General features: G+C 46.5%; 1 protein-coding gene across 1 annotated transcript in view; it reads right to left on the bottom strand.

Moving 5' to 3' along the window:
• rnf220a (ring finger protein 220a) overlaps window positions 1–24,011 on the bottom strand; it is a 159,826-nt gene that overhangs the window by 7,986 nt on the left and 127,829 nt on the right. Inside the window, exons 4-13 of the mRNA XM_079348860.1 lie at window positions 22,934–22,982; window positions 20,129–20,224; window positions 16,863–16,905; window positions 14,388–14,434; window positions 13,395–13,524; window positions 7,307–7,499; window positions 7,146–7,201; window positions 6,890–7,004; window positions 2,730–2,756; window positions 2,469–2,507 (exon numbers count right to left, since the gene is read on the bottom strand). Coding sequence (XP_079204986.1) covers window positions 2,469–2,507; window positions 2,730–2,756; window positions 6,890–7,004; window positions 7,146–7,201; window positions 7,307–7,499; window positions 13,395–13,524; window positions 14,388–14,434; window positions 16,863–16,905; window positions 20,129–20,224; window positions 22,934–22,982 — 795 coding nt within the window. The remainder of the gene's footprint in view (window positions 1–2,468; window positions 2,508–2,729; window positions 2,757–6,889; window positions 7,005–7,145; window positions 7,202–7,306; window positions 7,500–13,394; window positions 13,525–14,387; window positions 14,435–16,862; window positions 16,906–20,128; window positions 20,225–22,933; window positions 22,983–24,011) is intronic.

Raw genomic sequence — 24,011 nt, 5'->3', positions numbered from 1 at the left:
CGTCCATTTTTGTGCGGCTTAACGCAGACAGGAAGTGCTCCCGGCAGGTTTTTTTACTTTTTATTGATGTGTTAGTTTGGACTCTGATCGTCTCTTCATTTGGTTTTATTGTTGTCACTTGGCAGACTGTAAACTACTTTCCTCACCTTCCAGGATAAATACGCTTCTCTTTCTCTCAGATTCATGCGTTTACTTTGTCATCACCTATTTACATGGAGGATTATATTCGATGAAGGTTCTTTAGGCCAAAGCGTCTCTTTGTCGCTCAGCGTGCAGTGTGACGATAACCTGAAGACCCCTTCTTCAAACACATCTACAACTGTAGAGCCCTTTGTCTCATCCTTCCTGTTTAGACTTTTTAGAAGCCTGTCCTCTCTTCTAAGGCGCCGTGTCCCCTCTCTCTCTCTCTCTCTCTCTCTCCTCTGGTTTTCCTTCACTCTCCACGTCCATCCATCCTTCACTGTTTATCTCCTCGCCTCAGTATTTATCTCTTCCTCACCTCGCCTCCTGTTCTTCATCCGTCCTTCCTTCTGTCCCTCCGTGCCGTGTTTCTAAGCGGAGCCTGATTAATGTGCGGCATGATAACAGAAAATGTGCGTTTAACACTGTCGGCCAGCATATGAAGCAGCCATAACTAAATCGATACAGCAGACGCGCAGACCGCAGTCCTGCTGCTGCTGATGATTTGGCGCTGCGAGACGAGGGCGCGCGCGAGAGAGCTGGTGTTTATTATAGACATCCACTCGCCGTAATGTGTGTGTGTTGTGTGTGTGCGTGTGTTTATGGTGATGTGGTCATTTTGCAGCCTGATAGCTAGCTGATCTATGGTATTGATCTGGATGGGGAAGGACAAGCGGAGAGGGGGAGAGAGAGAGAGAAGAGAGCGATAAGTGGCTGAGTGTGTGTTTGCGTGTGTGTGTGTGTGTGTGTGCGTGCGTGTGTGTGTCTGCAGGACATGGCTTCATTTGCTGCATCCTCAAACAGTTGTGCTGGGTAAAGAAAAGAAGGACGGACTTTGTCCATTTCCTGCGAGGTGTGTCTTCTGCGTCCTTCTTTCCTGATTGGGCTCAGTCATGTCAATCAAACAGCCTTCAATGAGAGACTGAATCACAGTGAAATATTGCAGGTTTGCATGGGGGAGCAGACATCGTCAAACACACGTTCAGAAAGTCTCGTGTTTGCCTTTCATTCAGTTTAGATTGGAGTGAAACTTTAAAAGTGAAGCAACAAAACCTCTCTGACACCTCACATGACTGAGGATATAAATAAAGTCGACCATACGGTGCTAACGGCGACGTCCCCGACCCTCAGTGGGAAGGTTCAGTGTTGATCCTGTCAGTACAGACCTCCATCTACAACCACTCTCAGCTTTTGGCGTTTGAAGGTAAAGGGGAAAAAATTATTCTTCTGTTCAACGGACTGAATATTTCTCTTTTATTTCGGACTTCATTTGGGATGATTATGTACGAATGATTTCAGGAGAAGACTGAACAGAAACTGAAGAGCCATTTTATGCACGACTGTTCCTAAAACAAGCGGTCAAAGTCACGGGGATTACATCCAGGCGTTTGACTTGTGCACGTCATCTATTCACAAAGACACATTTAAAAACAACTCCGTTCTGTGTTCTTCGTACGACGGTCACGGCAGCGATGAAGACGGTGAAGAGGACGCTTGTGGTGAAGTCAGGGATGACGGACTGAACTGCGCCGACTGTGGACGTGCGGTTTTTGTATTTTACTGCCCAAAAAGCAGCCAATGTCAAACTGAGCCGTCTTTGTTCATGGTTTCTCCAAACAGCAGATCTCATGAATGAGACGCAGAGCAGCATGAGTGATGGCTTGGACGGACGTTGTTTAGTTGTTTAGTTTGGAGGGATTGGAAGGACATTGGGATCCGTTCCGCTCTCACATCCAGATGCCGTGCCAGGTTTCTCTTCTACCACGAGCTCGTGGGTGAAACAGTGGGCCGTGCTCTGCTTCCTCTCTGTAAGCCCATCACGAGCCCGCCTCTATAAAGACCGTGGTTGGGACTCCCGGCCTGACTCGCCGCTCCATGCCCTGTAAACCGCTTTAGCCTCTCCTCTTATTAGTTCGGAGCTTGTAAAAAGTCATTTAGCCTTGATTGGTCTGCTAGCTTATAAAGCAGTCGGAGCTGGACGGGGGTTTGATGCTGGTCTTTATCCGTCACCAGCTCTAATGAAGACTTCTGACACAAGCTGTTTCTAAGAGTTTGGTTCCAGTCACAACATGTGAACTAATCCCCCCCCCCCCCTTTTTTTGTTTTTCCTGAACAATGATTAGTCACTCAGCTCAGCTAATTTATAGAAAGCCACGTTTAAAAAGCTGTTTCATTCGAGACATGTAATCGGTCTTTGTGTGGCCGTGGGCAGTGAAACAGAGCGCACAGAGGTGGAGGGCTGATGCAAAGATTTAATGGTGGTAAAAAGGAGAAGAGGATGACATCACAGGGCCGAGGAGAAGACAGACAACTCTCTGGGGCTCAATCTGCCACAAAAGGAGATAAAGAGCCTCTCAACAGGCAGGAACCACGAGGAGCAATCCTCCACTTGAGGATATGTTTATGCTGTTTGTGTGCGTCTCTGATTTAAACGCACTCAGGGGTTTGAAACTTTTTGCGGTCTTTGAGCCAAAACGCAAAAATTGATGTCACTCTGGGAGCCGGGTTTAGCAAACACGTCCGGATGACTTAGAGATGAGTTTCATTCGGGTTCGAAGCGAAGACGTGACGTCTTCCTGGGTGTGATTGGGATTCAGTGGAGCAGTTTTAAAAGGCTGTTTTTCAAACTGAAACATGTACGATGCAGAGTTGTTTATGTAAGATGTATAAATGCTGTTCTGGACTTTCACATGACACCTGCTCTGGAGTTTCTGATTCAAAACTGCTACATGTCCAATGAATTCTTTATTCAATTCATTATTTTTTTCTGTTATTTTGGGCTTTTACTTTTAAAACCAAAAAGTAAAAGCCAAAGTGTGTGTGTGATTTATGCTGATGCAATAAGAACAGGACATCTTGATATTTCCTGGTGTGTACTCGGAATCTGTTTGCCGTGGTTTTTAGGTTTGTGAGCACGCTGGGACGAGTCTCTGGCTCGGCGGGTTTTAACCGACGCTGTGGCCTTGATCTGAAGGTCTGGCATCATAAAACCTGAGGAACTAATGCTGAAATACAACTTCCATTCACACAAGCTGCTACAACTCCAACTCAGTTACTGCCCCACAGGGCTTTTAGACTGCTGCGTGTGTGTGTGTGTGTGTGTGTGTGTGTGTGTGTGCGTGTGTGTGGCGACTGGAGAGTGCAGGAGAGCCTGACAGAGACAGATAGATGGCCTCCCCTCCCCTCTATTTAGCGCTCTGTCCCCAACGTGTGTGAGGCTATTTCTTATTTCATTAGTGTGTGTGTGCGTGTGTGTGTGTGTGTGTGTGTGTGTGTGTGCGTGCGTGCGTGCGTGTAGCTGTAGACCTCCACCATCCATCTCCATCAGCCCCGTGTCTTAATCTACTGTCCTCCTACATTTTGGCCTCGCTTGTTTCAGTCTCAACACGAGGAGAAATTAGACAACAGTTTGTTTAAACAACTATCTGAGAAGAATATTCTCGCCAACATTTCGTCCTGCAGGTAAGCGAGTCGACCTCGACCATGCAGGAGCCCCTTTAGAGCGCCATCCTGCACCCTGTTAACCGAGGCCTTAACTACACTGACACACCATGATAAAACATTTAAGTCTCTATTGATTTCCCCCCAGCCCCATACGTGTGTGTGTGCTTCTGCCTGTGTGTGTGTGTGTGTGCGTGTGTGTTTATGTCTCAGATGAAGAAAGGGACAAGGAGGAAGCCGTTTAGAAGAGCCTGAGGAAAAAAAACAGAGACGGAAAGTGGGAAGAAAAGAGAAATGGGAGAGAGACAGAAGACGGAAAGAGAGAGAAATATGGATGAGAAGAACCAGAGGGGTGTGTGTGTGTGTGTGTGTGTGTGTGTGTGGGTTGGGGGTAGAAATCTAGCTTCATCACTTCCAAATTGAGGACAGATTCAATTATTTGTAGAAACCACATGGACATCTTTTCGCATTGTTCCAGCTGGAGCACCAAATTTGGCAGCAATCGCATCGGCGGCATTGGAGGGGCCATTTATCTTGGAGGGGAAAGAGCGTCTCAGGCATTGTACGTGTATATATGCGGGTGTCTGCATTTGAAAGAGAGAGTGAGAGAGAGTGTGTGTGTGTGTGTGTGTGTGTGTGTGAGGAGGGGAGCTCATTTATCTTGCAGGGGAATGAGCAAGGGAACGAGGATGCCCCGGGAGGCGACCAGATCATTACCCATCTGGGATCAGAGACACAGAGAGAGATTTCACTAACCCTGCCCTGTGCAATGTAGACACACACACACACACACACACACACACAGGCGCGTACAATGTATCAATGTAACGAAAGGAGACAAATCTCATTTTCATTTGGGGACAGAGGAGCACAGGAGCTCCACAAATGCGTGCATTTATAGCGAGCAGAGAGGAGTGAGGCGGGGAATTGTTGCAGCCGGCTAACTGCTTCTTCCACTGCAATCATTCAGCATCTCGTTGGCTCCCCTTTAAATGGATACTTAGATTAAGGCACGCTGGGCTGCAGGTGGACGCTGAGGTCGTCGCGGCACGGCGAAGGCTTCAAGCCGGCTCCGTCTGGAGACTTCTAGTTCAACCTGTGTAACTCTCACAGGTCAATCAATCAGTCGCAAGCACACACACACACACACACCCGGAGCTGCACAAAGTAAAACAAGGGACGATCACGGCGCTGGAAACTTATCGAATGCATCCCCTGGCTCAGCAAACACAAACACAAACACACATCTGATGCCTTGCAGTGTGTCCTGTCTGATCAATACACTTCAAGCTGCTCTGCTTCTTCACCAGTGATCCCCTCTGTGCTGATATTTAATATGGGACGATTGATTCATTTAAATGAAGCGTTTACCAGGTGAAGCCTTCAGAGGGGAATGTAAAGCTACAGACGCACACGTGAAACACACGCTGAGTCCTCAGTTTACAGCTCAGCGAGCGTCGTCAGAGCGGATGGAGTGGCTGAGCAGCGTGATGGCGTTAAAGGAAGGATCCTTACAGGCTCCTCAGCTGGACAAAAGAAATCACTTAGAGGAATAGGAGCTGGGATCGAGGCAACAAGCCGACTGACCCCAGCTCAGTGTGTGTGTGTGTGTGTGTGTGTGTGTGTGTGTAATGGCGTAGGGGCAAAAAGGACAGGAGCATATGCCAGACATGCAGAAGCAACCAATCAACCAAAATCCCTCGCTCTCTTTCCTCGCTCGCCCACCGACGTTTCTCTCTCGCAATGAGCTGACCTCTATTACCCATGCAGGGGACAGGTTGTGTGTGTGTGTGTGTGTGTGTGTGTGTGTGTGATTGTTTACTTGTGGCAGAATATGGATGAGGAGATGGAAATGAGGGAATTACAGAGCACTGGCCTTTCTCACTCTCACACACACTCACAGTGTTTTAATGAATAGGGCAGTGTGGTTGTTCCTGATTTGTGCGTGCGTGCGTGCGTGTGTGTGTGTGTGTGTGTGTGTGTGTGTGTGTGTGTGTGTGTGTGTGTGTGTGTGTGTGTGTGTGTGTGTGTGTGTGTGTGTGTGTGTGTGTGTGTGTGTGTGTGTGTGTGTGTGTGTGTTTCAAACACAACTGAGCACGGATACCTTTCTCCCCGGGTTTTTTTTTTTTGTTGATTTCAGAATCATCGTTCTGTCGCGATCACGTCTGTTTGGACTGATGTCATGGAGCGAACAGACGAGCTGTCATGAACGAACGACGTCGGGGAAAAGTTTGCACTTGGCCCAACAGACGGAAACAAACTGTTTCTAAAGGCTGTGAGCACTTTGGTTAAACGTCTCCGTCCTTCTTAGATTAGCATGAGCTCAGGCCTCACAGTGTAGAGTAAGCTGCTAGCTCGCCTCTCGTACACAAAGGATCAGATGAACGTCTTCACGACACCGGGAGGTCTGATCTGAGTCTCGGATCTGTGCTGAATACGGCTCAGTGTTATTATTATTATTTTTTTTTAAAGTAGATAGTGTCAGAGATCGGGGCGAGCGAGGAGGGATTGACATGGGGGAAATGGGCCACAGTCCGGAGTTGAACCCGGGCCGCCTGTGTGAGGACTGTAGCCTCCGTCACTGCCCTCGCGGCGCCCCCAGTTCAGTGTTTTTTTAAAGTCTGCAGGATTCTGTCGCCTCTTTGAGACGATGTAACTTCCACCTGCTCTTTGGTAAAGTGTCTTCAGATGACATTAGTCATGCATTGGCGCTATACGAATAAAGATTGAGTATTCAATGGGAGGTGAGCAATGATTGACACAAAAAGATATTCCTCTATGTTCGCATGATCCTTTCTGAAGTCGTGCAGGAATTTGTTGGAGTTGTGAAAAAATGAATTGTGAACATGTGGATGTGTTTCCACACTTCCTGCCTTGAATATAGTGAGCTTCTGGTTTGTGCTCGTGTCTCTGTCTCCATTAATGATTCTGAGGCAGCGCTGTGCTCCGAGACCACAGAGCAGAATCAATACCTGGAGAGACCCACTCTGTCTCACACACACACACACACACACACACACACACACACACACACACACACACACACACACACACAATGACTTTGCGATGAGTTTTCTTACTTGTGGGAGCGTCGACTTATGGAGGGTCATAAATGATGCATCTTGTGTGGATTCTGGTTTTGCCGGGTGTGCGTGCGTGCGTGTTTGTGTGTGTGGTGTGTGTGCGCGTGTGTGCGTGTTGACCATGCTTTGAGTGCTCTGTATCCATAGAGACCAAAATAAAAACAAAAAAAAACCATGGAACCTACTTTTCGATCTCGCTGTTTTTACAGGTGCGCGGGACGCAAGAGGAAGAGGAGCAGGAGGATGAAGGGGTGCTGGGGTCTGTCTTGCTGCTTTCTCCGTTGCTCGTTGAAGGCATTTCTGAGAAGACAAAAACGGGCAGCTTTTAAAAAACCCCCACTTGTGACGGCCTAATCATGGCGTTTTAAGAAAATATCATTGGATAAATGGAAACAAGAGGAACCAACGTGGAAAAAAAATCATTTTATCGGCCTCACTCACCGTCACTCGCCCACTTGGAGAATTCAGGCGTTATTCTGTTGGAAGGCATCCCCCCGCTGTAACACACAGACACAAACACTTTGAATGGGGCCTCGCTGCTCTGACTCACTGTACAGCAGCTCTCCTTCCACGCTGACACTGTGTGTGAACAGTTGTCGTACTTGAGCACAGCTCCCCGTAGCGCCTCCCTCTCCCGGGCCTCTCCTTGGTCCTCTCCGGCTCCGGAGCAGGGGATGATGTCTGCCTCGGTGTACTGGGCCTTCCCGTACTCCAAGGTGTCGTCTCCGTCCACGTCCAGGTCGGCGTCGCTGTCCGCTGCGCTCTCTTTGATGCTACACGTGGCAAAACCTGTTCCTGAGAAAGTGACACAGGAGAGGATGTTTTTTTTTCTTCTTTTTCCCCAGCAACCTTTTCATTGTGAGAGGTAAAGAGAAAAAGAGAACGAGCAACATGACAACGCTCAAATCAGCCGGACCAATTAGGCGCCGCAGGAAGAGGCTAAACGAGAGAAAGGCCTGGTCAGGGAGAAAAGTGAAGAGAGGAAAAACCGCTGGGGTGAAAACTGATGGAGAGTGACGCCTCACCCATCAATCTCTGGGAGACAGAGCGCGAGGAAGAGAAAGTGTGTGTGTGTGAGAGTGGCACTTCTATAAACCCTGTGATGAACGCTCAGACAAACCCTCACCGCTGCCTGACTGCTCCCTTCAGCTCCACTTAGCTCTGTGTGTGTGTGTGTGTGTGTGTGTGTGTGTCCGTCACTTAGCGGCGTCTCTTCAGTGTTTGTTTCACACCGTCTGTCCCTCTGTCACTTAGGCGCCCCTCTCTCCGAGCCCCTTCAAGGTGTGTGCGTGAGCGCGAGTGTGTAGTCAGTCTACCTGTCACTTACACCGTGTCTGTCTACGGCGCCGAGGCAGGTGAGCTGTGTACAGGAGAGTTGAAGTGTGTATGTCACTTACAACCTCACGATGGGAGCACTTCAGGAAGGGTAGGTGTGTGTGTGTGTGTGTGTGTGTGTGTGTGTGTGTGTGTGTGTGTACTTGGGTTTCACTTAAGATTCGACTCAGAAGGTGTCTGTGTGCGTCTACCTGTGACAGGCCAGACAGCCATCTTATTTACACCTATCCCAATTTCTACAAGCTCTCAGCTGGACTTGTGCTCCGTGTATCTGTGTGTGTGTGTGTGTGTGTGTGTGTGTGTGTGTCTGTGTGTGTGTGTGTGTGAGAGAGAGAGTGAGTGGGCTGAGGACCAGATACAAGCTAGACAGAGCCGACAGCCATCTTATTTAACCCCTCTCCCAGCGTGTGTGTGTGTGTGTGTGTGTGTGTGCGTGTGTGTGTGTGTGTGTCTGGATACTTGACTTCCTCTCACAGTGGGTCTCGGTGCACTACAGTGTCTCACAGCTGTGTGTTGTCTTTGTCAAAAGTGTAAACTCAATCAGCTGCTCGGTCTCGGGTTCTGCTTTTCTGCGTTTCATCGTTTATTTCACTTGTTCAGAAAAAAAGAAAAAAAGAAAAAAGTGACACAGGAGAGGATGAAGGAGGAGATGAATTGTGAGGACGGAGCGATAAAACGCACCACCGATCCAAAGTCCTTTTACAACAGGCCCATGGTTTTTAGTGATCAAATAAAAAGGACCTTTTAACTTTTATTTGGTCTGGGCGGCAGCGGGGAGCATATGGGAACAATGGCCGCGCTGTATAAAGCCAGCAGACTGCGAGCTGCGCTTCATCACGGCTCGGCACGAGGCGAACACATCTCCCGACTTTGTCTACCTCTGCGCCTGCTTCACACCGTCACTGGAGCTGACAGTCACATCTTTTTAAGGTCAGGATGACATCATCCCTTTTCACGCCACAGTTCCCCCTTTAGCTTTTAACAAGTTGGAGTTTTACGTTGCATTTAAATGTCATCGGAACACGTCTTACACGCTACATGTCGCCGAGCTGAGACAAAACCACCCAGGCAACGTCTTCAGTGCCCTCGCTCGGCCCATGATACAGCGCCCTCTGCTGGTGACAGAGAACTTCTAGCGTAACACAATGAACCTCAAATAAAATGACATTTCACTGGTGAATAAATCTGATAATATCGGCGCAAATATTGGTAAAAAAATCAGCAGATACCGAGAGTCACTTCATCGGCTCCAAATTATCACCTGGCTGATTAATCGTTCGGGCTCTTATTTTTACCCGAGTCCTTAAGGGAAACATCATCCCATGTGGTGGATCACATCGTGGACTATCAAGAAAGATTTTCAGGGAGGTTATGGCAGGTATTTAGACCACGCTCTGTGACGTCACAGATGATCCCACAGAAGCTGTTCAATCGAATGAAGCACATTTATCTACTTTCAAACTGGACTTCCTGTCGCCTCTTTTGTGCCTGTTCACACAATCCGCGTCTTTCTCCATGTTAACTGGGAGTGTGTGTGTGGCCTGTTTGGATGTGTGTGTGTGTGTGTGTGTGTGTTGCCAGTGCTTCCATCTGTCCCTCTAAGCAGAGTTGGCAGGCCAATCTAATCTGGCCCGGGAAAGGTCAGCCCCACTCTAACTGCCTTTCACTCACATTATGCCCCCTCCCCCCCCCCCTTCTTATTCTTTACCTCTCTTTTCTTAACACTCCTCCTTCGCTCACCTCTCCACGCCGTCACGTCTTCTTTCTTCCCCATCCTCTCTCTCTCTCTGTCCTCGTCCGGCTCACTGAACTCTTTCCCTGATAGGCGTGATCAATTAAACGCGCTCGTTCTGACGTCTACGGTCCGTCTCGTTATCATAACCGTGTCCTGAATATGGTTGACTCTGAAGGCGCTAACTACACGTTTGATCCCGTGAGTTACACGCTTTAAGACAGCGACACGGGAGCCGCTCCATCTACATACATGTCAGCGCGACAACGCCGCAGGTACAGATGTGACGAGGCAGGATCAAAGGAGTCATCAGGCCCGCTGACAGCCCCGATCAACCGATCCACCCACCTGGGAGACATCCTGTTACCATAGCAATTATCGGGACCCTCTGAGAAGCAGAGAGGAAAGGTGTCAAAGGTCATCGCACTATCTCTCTGCCATTTACAGGTCAGGGGGGGTGGCCAGATGGGGACGAGGGACACAGACACAAAGACATGAGACGGCCATCTTTGAAGTCCATTTACAAAGCACAGATTCCTCCTCCTCTCAATCCCTCTGGGCCATCTCAACCTCGAGTAATCCCCCTCGTCTCCTCCTCGGTCTCTCAGGACGAGCTGATATCAAACCTCAGGATCTGTCTGCCTGTCTTCTATCTGTCTGCGGCGAAAGCCCACTTCTGTTTTGTTCCCAGCTTGTGGAAGTCAGGTCACCATTTAAAACAAACAAACAAACAACTGTGAAAGTGAAACTTTAACAACCGCATGCATGATCTCGAGTCGACAGTTTACGTGTCAGTAAGAGAATCAGAGACGATGAAGTAACATTTGAGTCTCACACTCGAGAAGAGAAAGACAAGGAATCAAGACTTGGATAAACTGGGTCAGCTAAACGTGTTTATCGTGATGCAGCGAAGCTCGGACACAAAGATGGTGTTTAACCAAAGAACAACAAAGAGCAACTAAAAAAAGAGAAGTATTGCTCATTGTGTATGGATTCATAAAAGAAAGAGATATTAGCGTTTTATTAGTTAGGCGTCCTTTTGTAAGTTTGTCAGTCAATGGCTGAGATTGAAAGATGAATAATCCTGATAGAGACGAATTTCATCCATTAAAAGTTCAAAGGGGAGCATTTGTAACAATGGAAAATGTGTTTTCCTCTTTTTTTAAGTCTCATTTTTGAAATGTGAACTTTTACTTTCTCAAAAAAAAATCTTTGAAATGATGATTTAAAAAAAAAAAAAGAAAAAAAGAAAGAAAATGCAATCAAAATAAATCCCACTAAAAGCTCGAGTGAACGCAGCCCCACAGTGCAAGAAACAACATACGCAACGTTTCAACTCCACATGTAAACTGTGAAATGATTCTGCGTGCCGTCCGCTCTGAACATCCCACACAGTTTACAGACAAACCCGTGTCCCTCTCCTCATCTCAAACTAAAACACGGTGAAAGCCTCGTTATGCGAGCGACAGACTTCGTCCTGCTGAGAGACAGAGTGACACATTAAACAGACGTATTCCACGGATAAAGAAAGCTGCGGCCTCTTTCAACCAGGCTAAGCCGGAGAGAGACACACAGGGAAGTCTTCACTCACACAGAGTTGAATCATAAACTGATCTTGTTCGATTTTTTTTTTTTTTTTTTTACCTCCCTCCCTCCCCTCCCCCCAAAGCTCACACAGCCTTTCTTCTTTCTCGCTCTCACAGGGAGGGAAGGATGGTGGCACTTCACAGAGGGACGGGCCCTCTCTTCATCCCGCCAGCTGAGGAGACCCCCCCCTCTCCCCCCCCCACACTGCATCATCTCTATATCCGTGTGGCTGTCTGACCAGCTCTCCAGAGCCTGCAGGATTCAGCGCGGCTGTTAGAACCACTGAGGCGCTTTCAAGACTAAAATCCACCCTCTGAGCCTTCAGACTTTAGTGTGTTTCAAGTCTCCCTCCACAGGCCACCTCAGTTATCTGTGTCACATCACAAGGCGCCCTATTAGAGAGCGGCAGAAGGGTCCTGTGTGCGCGCTCGTTTAACGGCCGGAAAGAGAGGGTGGAGGCGACGTGCGGCGGGATGGATGCGGCCCTGCGAGCCCGGGAGCTGCTGGTCGGCGTGGGGTTTTGGGTGGAGGCTTGGGCATTGATCTGCCTCGTCTCGTCTCTCTCCGGGCTCAGCGTGTGTTTAACAGCGGATCGAAGAGGGAGAGGTGGAGGCGAGCGGGAAAAGAGGGAGACGTGAGAGCAGACGCGGGGAGAGTTTGAAGTGGCCTCTTGAAGCGACGCCGGCTCTTTGCCTTCCACCTGAGCGCGTCTGGACGTTTCAACGTCGTCTTGTTCAACCTCGAGCTGTGCGTTTCACACTCGAACACCGGACGCCACAGGGCACTTTGAATCAAGCGGGTAAACTTGTCCGTCTTAGAGGTGCATGGTGAGCTTAGTTGGAAACTTTATCAAGAATTGCATCTGCAGACTCCAGAGGAGAAGAGAGGAGCTCGCGACTCGGGGGCTCTGCGGGGAAGGTATGACACGGCGTCTCTCAGCGTGGCGGGCGGGACGGGGCGCAGAGACGGATAAGAGAGAGTCAAAGTGAGGCGAGTGCCGTTTTAGTGGCTGTTTTGGACGCGAGCAGCCGAGTTTTAAACGTGACGTGAGCAGTGAGTGGAGGGCGATGAACGGCGGAGTGACGTGTGCAGGTGGAAGAACAGTCGCACACCACTGCTCTTTGTGAAAAACCTCTGCGGGGGGGGTCGGACTGCACACGCCCCTTCACGTCTTCTGACATACAACATGTGCAAACGTCGTCGACCTCAGAATGTCATTTCACGTCCTCTGAGCGACATGAGACGTCCAATGAACTGGAGGAAGGAGAAATCCAAGCAGAGTAAATCAGCTCGTTATTGAATATTAATGAGCATCTAATTCATTTTACACTCAGTAACTCGAGGCTGTGAGGGGGAAAAAAAGGGCATCGTATGAAATTAGGGTTGTGATGTTTATCCCCGCTCCCTCACATGGGAACATCTAATGTAGCTCCCCCCCCTGAAAAATAACAAAAAAAAACTGAGAGAGTAATTAGCTAAGAGTGAAGAATCAGAGACTAAATAAATAAAATAAAAAATAAAAAATGGACGGGGAGTGACGTGGGAGCCCTGCAGGTGTGCTGTGTCACAGAGCAGCAGAGCTCCCCAGTGAGCAGCTCTACCATCCACCTCTATAATTGCATTTCAGAGCACACACACACACACACACACACACACACACACACACACACACACACACACACACACACACACACACACACACACACACACACACACACACACACACACACACAGTAGTGACCAGCGGGTCAATTGCCCAGCTAAATGTGTTTTCCTTCCCTTTGCTAAGAGGGCCGAGCCACACTGGGCCGAGCGGAGCCCTGGGCTGCCACCAGACCACCGGCACCGTTCCAGCTCCCTGATGATGTTTAACAACTAACACAGCACACACTGGACAGGAACAGAGGGAGGGCCGACGAGACGGACACATCCAGAGGCGGGTGAGGAGAGAACGAGCGCTCGAACGAGCAACACAGCTCCATGATCACATGAAGCAAAACCAAAAAAACAAAGCGTGGCGTGTTTCAAAGACGTACCTCTGAAGCCTCCTTCCAGCAAGGCTGTAGCTCGGATCCTCTTCTGCCCCGCCCACTCGTACTCCTCAAAGCCCCGCCCATTCTCTCCGTCCATGTCTGCAGAGTCGTCGTCGCATAGCGCGCCCTCACGCTGACACACACAAACAAACATATACAGGGTTAGACGTCGACCACAGGCGGGGGGGGGGAACTTGAAACCAAAGTGTTTGAGTGATTTTACAGAGGAGAGAGGTGGGCGATCGCCCCGCTTCATCTGTACCATACCATGACTGCTAAGTTCAGAGAACAGCGGAGAAATAAAAGGAGGACAAGGAAAACACAAAGCATCTGAAGTTTGTGAACATCCTCATCTTTATCTGCTGCAGTGATTTCCCCCCTCAGACACTTTGATTGTGTGGCTGTTTTGATTTTTTTCACCTTGACGGGGGTGCAATGAAAAAGCTCCGAGCGGACATGGCACGGTACAGCAGAGCAACGCCCAAAGAGTGGCACCAAAGAAAGAGGTGTTAGTGTATACAGTGAGAGTGATGAGAGCAGACACGGGAGGAGAGTGCCGAGGACTCGTCGTCGTTGGTCTACTCGAGGGAAGAAAGGTTTAGTGGCTACAAAGAGAGCAGGCCTGGTGACCTCTTCCAGACAGGAAGAGGCTGGGCCGGCTCGTCTACAGGAGCTACATGCTAACGACGACGCAATCATGTCACGTGGGATGGACTTTTTTTTTTTTTTTTTTTTAAAGAACTCAAACGTCTCAAACGGTTCTGCCCATGTGACATGAATGCGGAGAAGAGCTCGATCTGCTACTGGTTGTAATCTGCACTAATCTACAGACGTGATTGGACAGCATCTACAGGAAGAGAAGTGTTGACAGGCTGTCCGATCGGAGGAAGGCGGGGCTTAAGGCCAGGATTGTACTACCTGGATCAGGCATTGTTCCACATGTCTACTCATCTCCTCCTCGCTCCCAGCCAATGGGGCGCTGCACAGCGGACATACCTGGCCCCCCTCCTCAGGCTTCCTCCTCTTCATCTTCCCTATACGGGCTGCAAAACAGAGAGGGGGGGAAAACAACAGACTTTTAATGACAGGGTCGTTTGAGTTTGGACAAAAAAAAAATATCACGGGGTTTCGAGAGAGCGGGATTGAAATCAGAGCCGAGGGATGTTTCTGTGCCACGCCATTCCTCTGCCGCCGTTTCTCCTCCCCTTTCCTCTGCCATCCTGTCACTGCCCCCCCCCCCCCCCCCCCCCCCCCCCCCCCCCCCCCACACACACACACATTTAATTAGAAATTTAACAGAGCAGAACAGCCGTCACCGCGCCCCGAGTCTCTGTCGTTTTTTCTTAACTGCAAATGGCGCGCGGGGACATTAATTTTTAGCCGGCTGGGAAAGCGGAGGAGGCCAAGAGGGAGCATGGGCGAGAGGAGGAGGAGGAGATGAGGCAATAAGTACAGGAGAGGAAGATGGAGGGAGTAGTGAGGCTGGGAGTGTTATAAAGACGAGCTGCCTCCTCCTCCTCCTCCTGCTGCTTTTAGCCCAATCTCCCCTGACGCTAATCGAGGGGAGCGTGGTTAAATAGAGAAGGGAAGGGGCTGCTAATTAGGTCCGGCAGGGATCTCTGCCCCCCCCCCCCCCCCCCTCCCCCCGCTCCACTTTAATGCCCCACATGAGAATGATTCCTGGTTCCACATGAAGGGCAGAGGGAAAGTAATGGAGGGCCAAGTTTAAACTAAGTCTTCAGTAGCTCTTAGTGAAGGAGGCTGAGTTATCTGGGCATGGCGTCAGGACCGCTAACACCTCGTTTTCACTGACAGAGGCGGACGGGAAAAAGCGATGGCTTTTAATTGATGAAGGTATCCGAACGACTAGAAGCGACCCTGTCACGGAGACTCGTGTGGAAGAACAAAGACACCTGACTGCAGAGTGCTTCTGAGCTCTGTGCAGCACTGACAGCTTGGTAGAAACTCTGCTGCGGACTCAGGTGGATGACAATCAAGATGACAGATCTGTAAGGGACTCCTGTCAGGTTGGAGGATGACGAGGTCGGTTGTTGGATGGAAAATGGACCGCAAAGTCCTGAATATAAGTCACACTCTTAGAAAAGACACATCCTGTTTTTTTAAATGTCTCCAGGAGAGAAAAAATACAAAAGGTGGATTGATTTCTACTGTGCTCAGTGAAGTTTACAACGTGCAGCTCGTCGCTCTTTTAGCTCCGGCTTATTCCTCTTTGTGGACTCTGCACTCCTCTTAGCTACAGTGTGCAGGTTGACCTCTCAGCCTGCAGGGAATGTTGTGAAGCACAGACCCCGACTGCTGCACCCGCGGTAACGACGACGCGTATGACAACTTCTTCGATGAGTCTTATTCGCTGCATGTCACGGTGAGGAGCCATGCTTCTGTAGACACTGATCACTGACGATGTCACGGTGCGATGGGCCTCTTTGAACAGCTCACATTGTCCCTGCAGTGTTACAATAGTTTAAACTAAACTGTGGAAAAGGTCTTTTCTTAAATTGTACTCTATGAGTTAACGGCCGCAGTTTGTCCCCGTGATGAAAGACAGCCGGACTCTCAGTTTGTGTTTCATGTTGTGCAATAACATTCAAAACAAGATAATAAATAAATAAAACACATTCAGACACAAGAAGTAGCACTTTTACAACACTGATGACATTTCTGAACTTAAGTGTTTTCAAAGGTCAAGAAAAGGATCTGGATGAAAGAAAATACGTGACCACGTTATCTCATTAGGAAACACTCAAACAATTTTTTCTGAGAATTCTGTAAATAACACAAAATCAACAGAGGGAGAAATCATCATTACTTTGTTTAGAGAAGGAGTGCTGCTTCAGTGATTTAAAACGTTCGACTGCAGGACTGCCACATCACTTCACTCTCTTTCTCCTTCTGGACTGTTTTCATCTTTTATTTACACTCAAGCCTCTTTAGGGACTTTAAACACTCTGATACCTGCACTGGATTACTGTTTTCACTTGATCAAGGTAATCTGTCTCTATCCAATAAACCACAAAGAAAAAAACACACTCACACTTTGTTAGTGTAAGCAACAAATAAGATGAAAACTAAAATCCACAAAGTGATAGCTATGCATACGTGTAATAATCTTTCTAAATGCCTCTTAATGAAAACATCAGGTCATAAATGACCATAATGTCAGGATCATATGATGAAAATAATGATATAGCTTATTTCTAATGTGATAATCATTGATGTAGATTATCAATTACCGGTGATTCACTTAGATAAATTTAATGCACAAGTATAACAGCGTAGTTTCGATGTAATTAATAATTCTAATCACTTTGCATATTAATATTAAACAAAAAAAGACCACAATGAAGAGAAAGAAGCCTCAGTCAACTAATAAACTCTTAATATTGTATAATAAAGTCAATAAATGATGATAATGAAGAATAACAGCGGAGATGAAGTGATGTGTGTACATACCATTCAGTCTGGTCTGCCTGTTTGCTCGAACTCGTAAAAACGTCTGTAAAAAGAGCAGGGAGATATAGATGAGACGATATACAATCATTAGAATATGTTAACAAGAGCAGACATCTCTTATCGGAGAGGGATTGCTTTGGATGCTGCAGGGAGTAAAGCACAGTAAACACAACGTACTCCTCCTCCTCTGTTGTTGTTGTCCTCATCCTCCATGACTGTCAGCCTCACTCACAGCTCTCTGAAGAGCCGCTAAAACTCTGAGCAGCAGAGCACAGGACGATGTCTCCGGACACCACACATCACTGCAAACCGCAGCTTCTCCTCACTTTTAAATACGGATGGAGAGGGATTCAAAGTGCCGCTCCGATCTACTAACTCTGCTCATGTTCGACGCCATGTTGGCTTGTTTTGATCACATGACCCGCTGGAGACGGAAGTGAGGAAACGTCACATGTTGCTTCGAAACTCGGCCGCTAGGGGGAAGCATGGCGTTCCATCAGACTCATCTCATTTCAATTAAAGACATGAAGAAGGCTATTAGAGCTGTAAGTGGCTGCATTTATTTTTATTTTTTGTTAAAATTATCAGCTGTTTTTTTTTCTCATTTTAATACATTATTCGTGTTTTTCTTTTATTTCATTTTATCAAATTTATTTATTTTTCACCACCTTACATATCTATGGTTTATCCTCTGACACTCTGTTCTCATGTTTGTAATGTGCTGATATACGATAAAGACTTTTCTTTTTAACTGCAGCGTTACTTCCTTATCACTGTTCGTACAGTAATATTTCTTGAACATTTAAAGTGTTGTTTTGTGGTTTCTGTTTGTTTATCCAACCAGGGCTACTTCATAAACTATTCTAAAAGTATGTTTAATTGAACGAGTAGTGACATGTAGGTGATACCTATGGTTTTCATTTTCAGGGTGGTACGTTAACAAAAGATACTTTCTCATCATTGTAAGCAGACAATTAGATTTTGTTGGTAACCATCAGCCCTGCAGCACAAACAAACGAGCATTAAAGAGATTAAACGATAGTATGTAATGTGAAAGTGCACACATTGCAGAGAAGTGTCCGTTGTAGCTGAATTGCTGTTAGTAGACTATTAGACCTGTAATAGACAGTTAGTGTATCCCAAACTGTTTCATTCATGCTACAATTAAAACTGTATAAATATATATTTTTTCTATTGTGTTTTAAAGGAAGAATATTTAATTCTGCTATAAACTGAACTTTGCAATGTCAGATAGGACGCCAAGACCCCTTGTTTTTGTCAGGGCTCACAAGCCCTAAAAGGGCGAGGAATACCGACGCTTTGCTTCATTTTTTTTACTTTAAATATCAGCAAAGTGCAATAGTTGGCTATTTCTGTGTCATCATGTTGTACATTTATATGCGTGAATATGGGGGGCAGGGGGTCTTAGGTAGTTCAGGATGCCCAGGGTAAGTTCTTTGCATCATTAAGGATAACCGTCTTATCATTAAAAGTGTAGCATTAAGAAATAAATGAGCAGAGGTCACATATTTTGTCCTCTTCTCTTTTGTCACTTGTAGAACGTGCAGCTCTGAGCTCATGTGATTCAAACCCTCGGGCCTGTAAGTCTTTAGTGATATGCTGACTAAGTTGCAGTTATGGATGCCCTCTCGTTGACACGGCAACAGTGAGTAGGCAGCTGTCGTCCATCAGCGAGAGCCGTCATGCAGGAAGTACTTCCACTTGTGTTCTCATCCCCCATTCGTCTCCCCCCTCCCTGTCGCCCAGTGAGTGATCGGCCCACATCGCCACTGTTCCAGTATCATTATGATCCACTGACTGAATGTCTGCAGATAGGTCAGGTGTTTAGAAGAAGGGAGGAGGACGAGAGGTAAGATGCACTGAGATGGACTGACAGCTAGAGAGAAGGTGTAACAGCAGTCTGCCATTACACTTCATTTTCAGGGTGGTGAAAAGAGTCACCATTGACTTAATCATTTGTATAATATAAGGTGATTTCAGCAGTTTCACTTAATGAGAAAATCTACTTTATCGCTATAAGGTCTTTATGAGCTGTGTCATCCTGAACGTATGGATGTAACGTCTACGAAGACTTAATAGTTTGTATTTTATGGCGTGAAGGGGGAAACCCACTTAACCCAGAAATAGATCAAAGCCGGGAAGAATTACGCGAACAAACTTTGATGAATTCAAGAGATAAAAGCTGGCAGGGTGGCTTTAAAGATTTCGGAAATTTAAGGGATTTGGCCTGTTGGTCAACTAAACTGCTGAGAAGGCATAAAAAAAACTCGATCTGACATAATTCTCCCCTACAACATGAAACATCTGTCATATTTAGAGAGTTCCAGGTTCGATTCAGTACTTAAGGAAGTGTCGTGGTTTTAAAGGGCTCAAAAAGCTTGCTTTGCATTTTTTCCATTTTCATCAATTTTCATTCATTTGAATGAATAAAAGTAGAACATGAGTGCTGCACTGGAGTGGATCAGGAGAAAATCTTAAAGAAGTACAAGAGCTTTATTGAAGTGATAATTAACAAGATTTTGAAAAAAAAAAAAATTATATACATACATACATATGCAGCTGTATGATGATGCTCTATCTCTATCTATTGTTTAAGGACTGGACTGCATTACATTGTCATAAAGGGTCTTGCAGAATTTTGGATTTTGGAGAGGTGTGAGGACACCTTTTACCCCGACACGACTGAGAAGACTTTCCACAGAGTTTCAGAGAGTCTGCTGGGGTCGCAGTCTTCATCAGACTGCTGATTTTCTTTCATACTTCATGAAGTAATGACATTTTAGTTATTCCAGTTTCTTCAATAATCAAACAAATTAACTTCTTCTGAAACGGTTCGTGCCACTACTCTTTTAAAGTTCTGAAAATCCTGCAGGCTAGAAATAACACTCAACAATTATCATGTTACAGAAATATATAAAAGTGTTGGCTGTGGAGATAATCATCATGCATTTTCCTATCTTAGATTTTAGGCCTGTCTTCCAGTGGCGTGTAAAGGGTTGTAATCTTGCAGCCTGAATTCGATGACACTGAACTTTTATGTGCAACTCAAATCTGACAGTCAGCCAGTCCAGAGGACAGACATGCTGTATGGATTCAGAGGTCCATTTTACATGGAGAGTAATCTGAATACTTCCCTGGAGACCGGGACAAAAGTGCTAATTGAAGTGTTCTGGTTGGAACCCTCCTGTCTGTGTGTCTTTGGTGTGTCTTTGGTGTGTATTTGTGTGCGAGTCGTTGAGTGTGACCTGGTATCTGTCGGAGTGGTGGATGTCTTCAGATGACAGAGGCGAGACCACGGGAGACTCTCCCTCACGCTTGATGTGCACCGACAGAAGCATGGACTGGAAAAAGAGAAAGACAGAAATAAAACTATCGTCCATATGCAGACGACACCGTGATATCCACCTGTGGAGCAGAACCTGTGCTTGCCTGCTAACAATGAATTAAGCTATACAGAAAACAGAAACATCTTTATCTTTATTACAGTATAAGAGATATGATGGATAGAAAAAAACAAGAATCTGTGACCTTGGACAACTTTAAGAGTTTCATTGCGACAGATGCTGAGAGCGACACATCACCGATCACCGAAGACTGTAACCTGCCTGACTTTGTCGATAAAGTCCCTTCCCCTGATTAGAGTTAATGTTTATAGGACGATAAGGGGAGTTGGGGAAGAACCGGTGATTGAAACAGAGAGGAGGAAGGGTAAACATCTGACGTGGAGGAGCGTAACTGTCCGACATTACGGGACACTGCCTGTCTATAAATCTGTCTCACAACACTCTGCAGAAACACACACACTCAGTTTTACCCTCACAGACACACACACACACACATATCTTCCCTTTAACCCAGTCTGCGACAAAGACAATCCAGGGAATTCCTCAAGTGAAGAAGAAGAAGTGAGCAGATGATGATGTGAAAGAGAGGGAACAAGGGAGAAGAAATATCACTTTTTTTTTTAACAAGGCTAAGCCCTGTCAGAGCTCTAACCCCGTGTGTGTGTGTGTGTGTGTGTGTGTGTGTGTGTGTGTGTGTGAGAGTGTGTGCTTATATTTTCTTGTGTGCCTGTGCCGCTGCTTCTTTACAAGGCAGCTATGAAATATTTGTATTTACAGTCGTCTCCTATTAATCAAGTGGAAAGGGCCAGAGCAGAGGCTTAAGTGCTCGACAGCAGTAATCTAATAATAATATGTGAGAAATGACCAACCTCCAGTGCTGCCACAGTAAATTGGACATTATGCATGATGCTTTTATGCCTCTGTGTGTGTGTGTGTGTGTGTGTGTGTGTGTGTGTGTGTGTGGTCTTTTCTTCCTCTTTTACGCAGGTTTAAAAAGGTCGAGAATCATTTACCCGGGGGCGTTCTGAGAATATGCTCAAGTTTTATCATTAGAATATGACATTTAACGGTATTTTGTGAGGACATTATAAATGAAGATGTCCCATTGAAATGTTGGTCTTTTAAACCAACCAATTAAACCACTACGCAGAAAGACGGTGGACCAAAAAAAGGTTGCATTTAAAGTCACATCCAGACGAGAAAGTGAAATGACACCCTGACGGAGTGAGACTTTTAAAAGTAGACTCTAATATAGTGTCCGATGTGCTTTTGCATTTTAAATATCTAAAAAATGTTATGTCAGGTTTTTGTTTGACTTTTTGTTTGACTCAAACAAACAGTATGACTGTAGGAGTTTTAAATTTAACCCGTGACGATGTCGTCCTCTTTCTCTCATTGGCTGCTGTGTTCTGGTCCGGAAAGTTCCGACATTATCATCGATATGTTGTAAACACATGTGCAAATATTGAGACAGCAGTGACTCTACAAGCTGGCCAGGATGTTTAAGACGGGAACACCTCCCTTACAGAACGTCTTAGAAAAACCTTGGCTGGAGATTGGTCCCAACTTACTGAGAGTTTTGGGAGGGCAGAATCCGAGAATTTGTAGTCTGAGCCTGGCCTGAAATCTTTTCAGCATGCATGAGAGGGCACTGAGTGTCCACCATTAGCACGACCCCGCAGGGATCATGTCTTCAGTCTAATCCTATCACCTTAGCTGAGAAAAGGAGCATGCAAAGTGAGCCGAACCCCTTCACAAGAGGGCGTGTTAAGGTTAATCTCCAGTCTAACAAAGGCGGGTGGTGACCAGACGACGACCACAGACTCATGTTCTTCAGACTGGCCCTCAGCATTCGCCGTGTCCTCGCGCTGAATGCTAAATGACAGCGGCGAGATGCACAGTCACGGCCCACGAGAAGACACTCGTGCTCAGTCTGCCTTTCTCGAGTACAAGTCCACACACGGTGCTGTGAGGGTCGCCTTTGAGCTGGGGCCAGTACCCTGAGGTGTGTGGGAAAGGAAGCAGCCCCCCTGAATGACTTTAAAGCTTTCAGGATGATTTTTCTTTTCTTTTTTTTTTTTTTTGCGCTCATTGGCTCATTATGTGTGTCTGACTTTATCGCTGGACTTGGTCTTTAGTTAGGAATGAATACAAATGGGGAAATTGTGATTTCTTTTGGGCGACTTAAAGAAAAGAAACAGCAGTTTTATCCAACGTGAGGGAATGCATGAGTGAGTTATGAACATGTCTCTCCACCGTGTGTCTGTCCTCTTCTGTCTGTCTGCACCTCAGTCTCTCTAATTGGAACAATCACAGTACAGTGCCTCTCGGCTCCACTGCACGTTGGACCACAGGAGACTGTGTGTATGTGTGTGTGTGCATGCGTGAGAGTGTGTCTACGAGACAGAGGGCTGGAGTACAGCCGATTTGCCCTCAGTGCAGCAGAGAGGAACAGAGACAGCAGAGGAGCAGCTCTGAGTTCGATGGTAAAACCTACAGCACACCACAAAATAATCCAATAATCCAAGAAGTATAACAAATATTGGTGATCAAAAATTCTACTTGTGTTGGTCAGAATTAAACATTTGAAGAAGCACAAAGAAACACTGATGTTCTATCCGAATCAAGAGCCACTGCAGAGAGGTATCACATAAAACTTGATTTTGGGCAGACATCATATCGTATGGAAAATGAACTTCATCTCACCTTGGGGGTTCCTGGAGTGACGACTCCATCCTTGGGTGAGATGTTCTTGCTGTAGGAGAGAAAAAAAAACAGAATGTAGTGACTCTGTCTTTTTGTTTTATGCATGTCGGTGTACTTATCTCTGTCTCTGGTGAGTCCTGGCACATTTCTGACAGATCATTCATTTTTAAGACACTACACATTTTTAGTAGCTGAGTTTCTCGACACCAGGATTGGTGCCATTATTCTAGAAAAAAAACAACATGAATAACCTTGCCTTTCACACACGGGCTCTTCAACACCAATCTAGCTGATGTATTATTCTTCTATCTCAGGTGGTAGAACAAATGTCTGCCTATAGGAATAAATGGGGTTTGTTATTTACTAAGCCATCATGTTGGAGTTTTATAGGTAGGAAATGTTGCAGAGATCTGATTGGTCAGAGCAGTTGGCCTGAAGTACGTGGAGGACAAGTGGCTGTCTTGTAAATATGACAGAGCAGAGAGGAGGGGGCACAGAGAGAAAGCAGGTAAGATGTTAGAAAAGAAAAGAGAAATGTGGCAGCAGATTGCTGCAGCATTGCGTGCATTTCCTGACATTTGAAGTTTGAAACCCTGGATATAAAGGAGCGACTCTTCAGCATATAAATATTTTAATTTGCTTCATTTCTCATCTCTATATCAAACACACTTCAACCTTCTGATTCTTTTCACTCCCTCTCCCTCCTCAATCACTGTTTTTCTCTCTAATTCTCCTCTCTCTCTTTCTCTGTCCTTTTCGTCCTCTCTTCCTCTTCAGCCTCTGTCTCTCTCTCTCTCTCTCTCTCTCTCTCTCTCTCTCTCTCTCTCTCTCTTTCTGACTTGGTGAAAACAGGGACAAATGTTTCTGAGCTTCTTGAAGCATTGAGGCAGCATAGACAGGGTTGTCATGTTTGCTTGGAGATCCTGTTAGCACTCCAGACCATCTCGGACACACACACACACACACACACACACACACACACACACAGAAACATGCATGCCTCTCATCTGACAGCATGTGTTGGTGAGAGACAGATGGACGGCTGGATGTGTGATCAGAATAAGAAGCTTTGTTCATA

This window comes from Symphodus melops (genome assembly GCF_947650265.1).
Source record: "Symphodus melops genome assembly, chromosome: 7".
NCBI classification, from domain to species: domain Eukaryota; kingdom Metazoa; phylum Chordata; class Actinopteri; order Labriformes; family Labridae; genus Symphodus; species Symphodus melops.
This window is presented reverse-complemented; position numbering and strand designations above follow the sequence as displayed.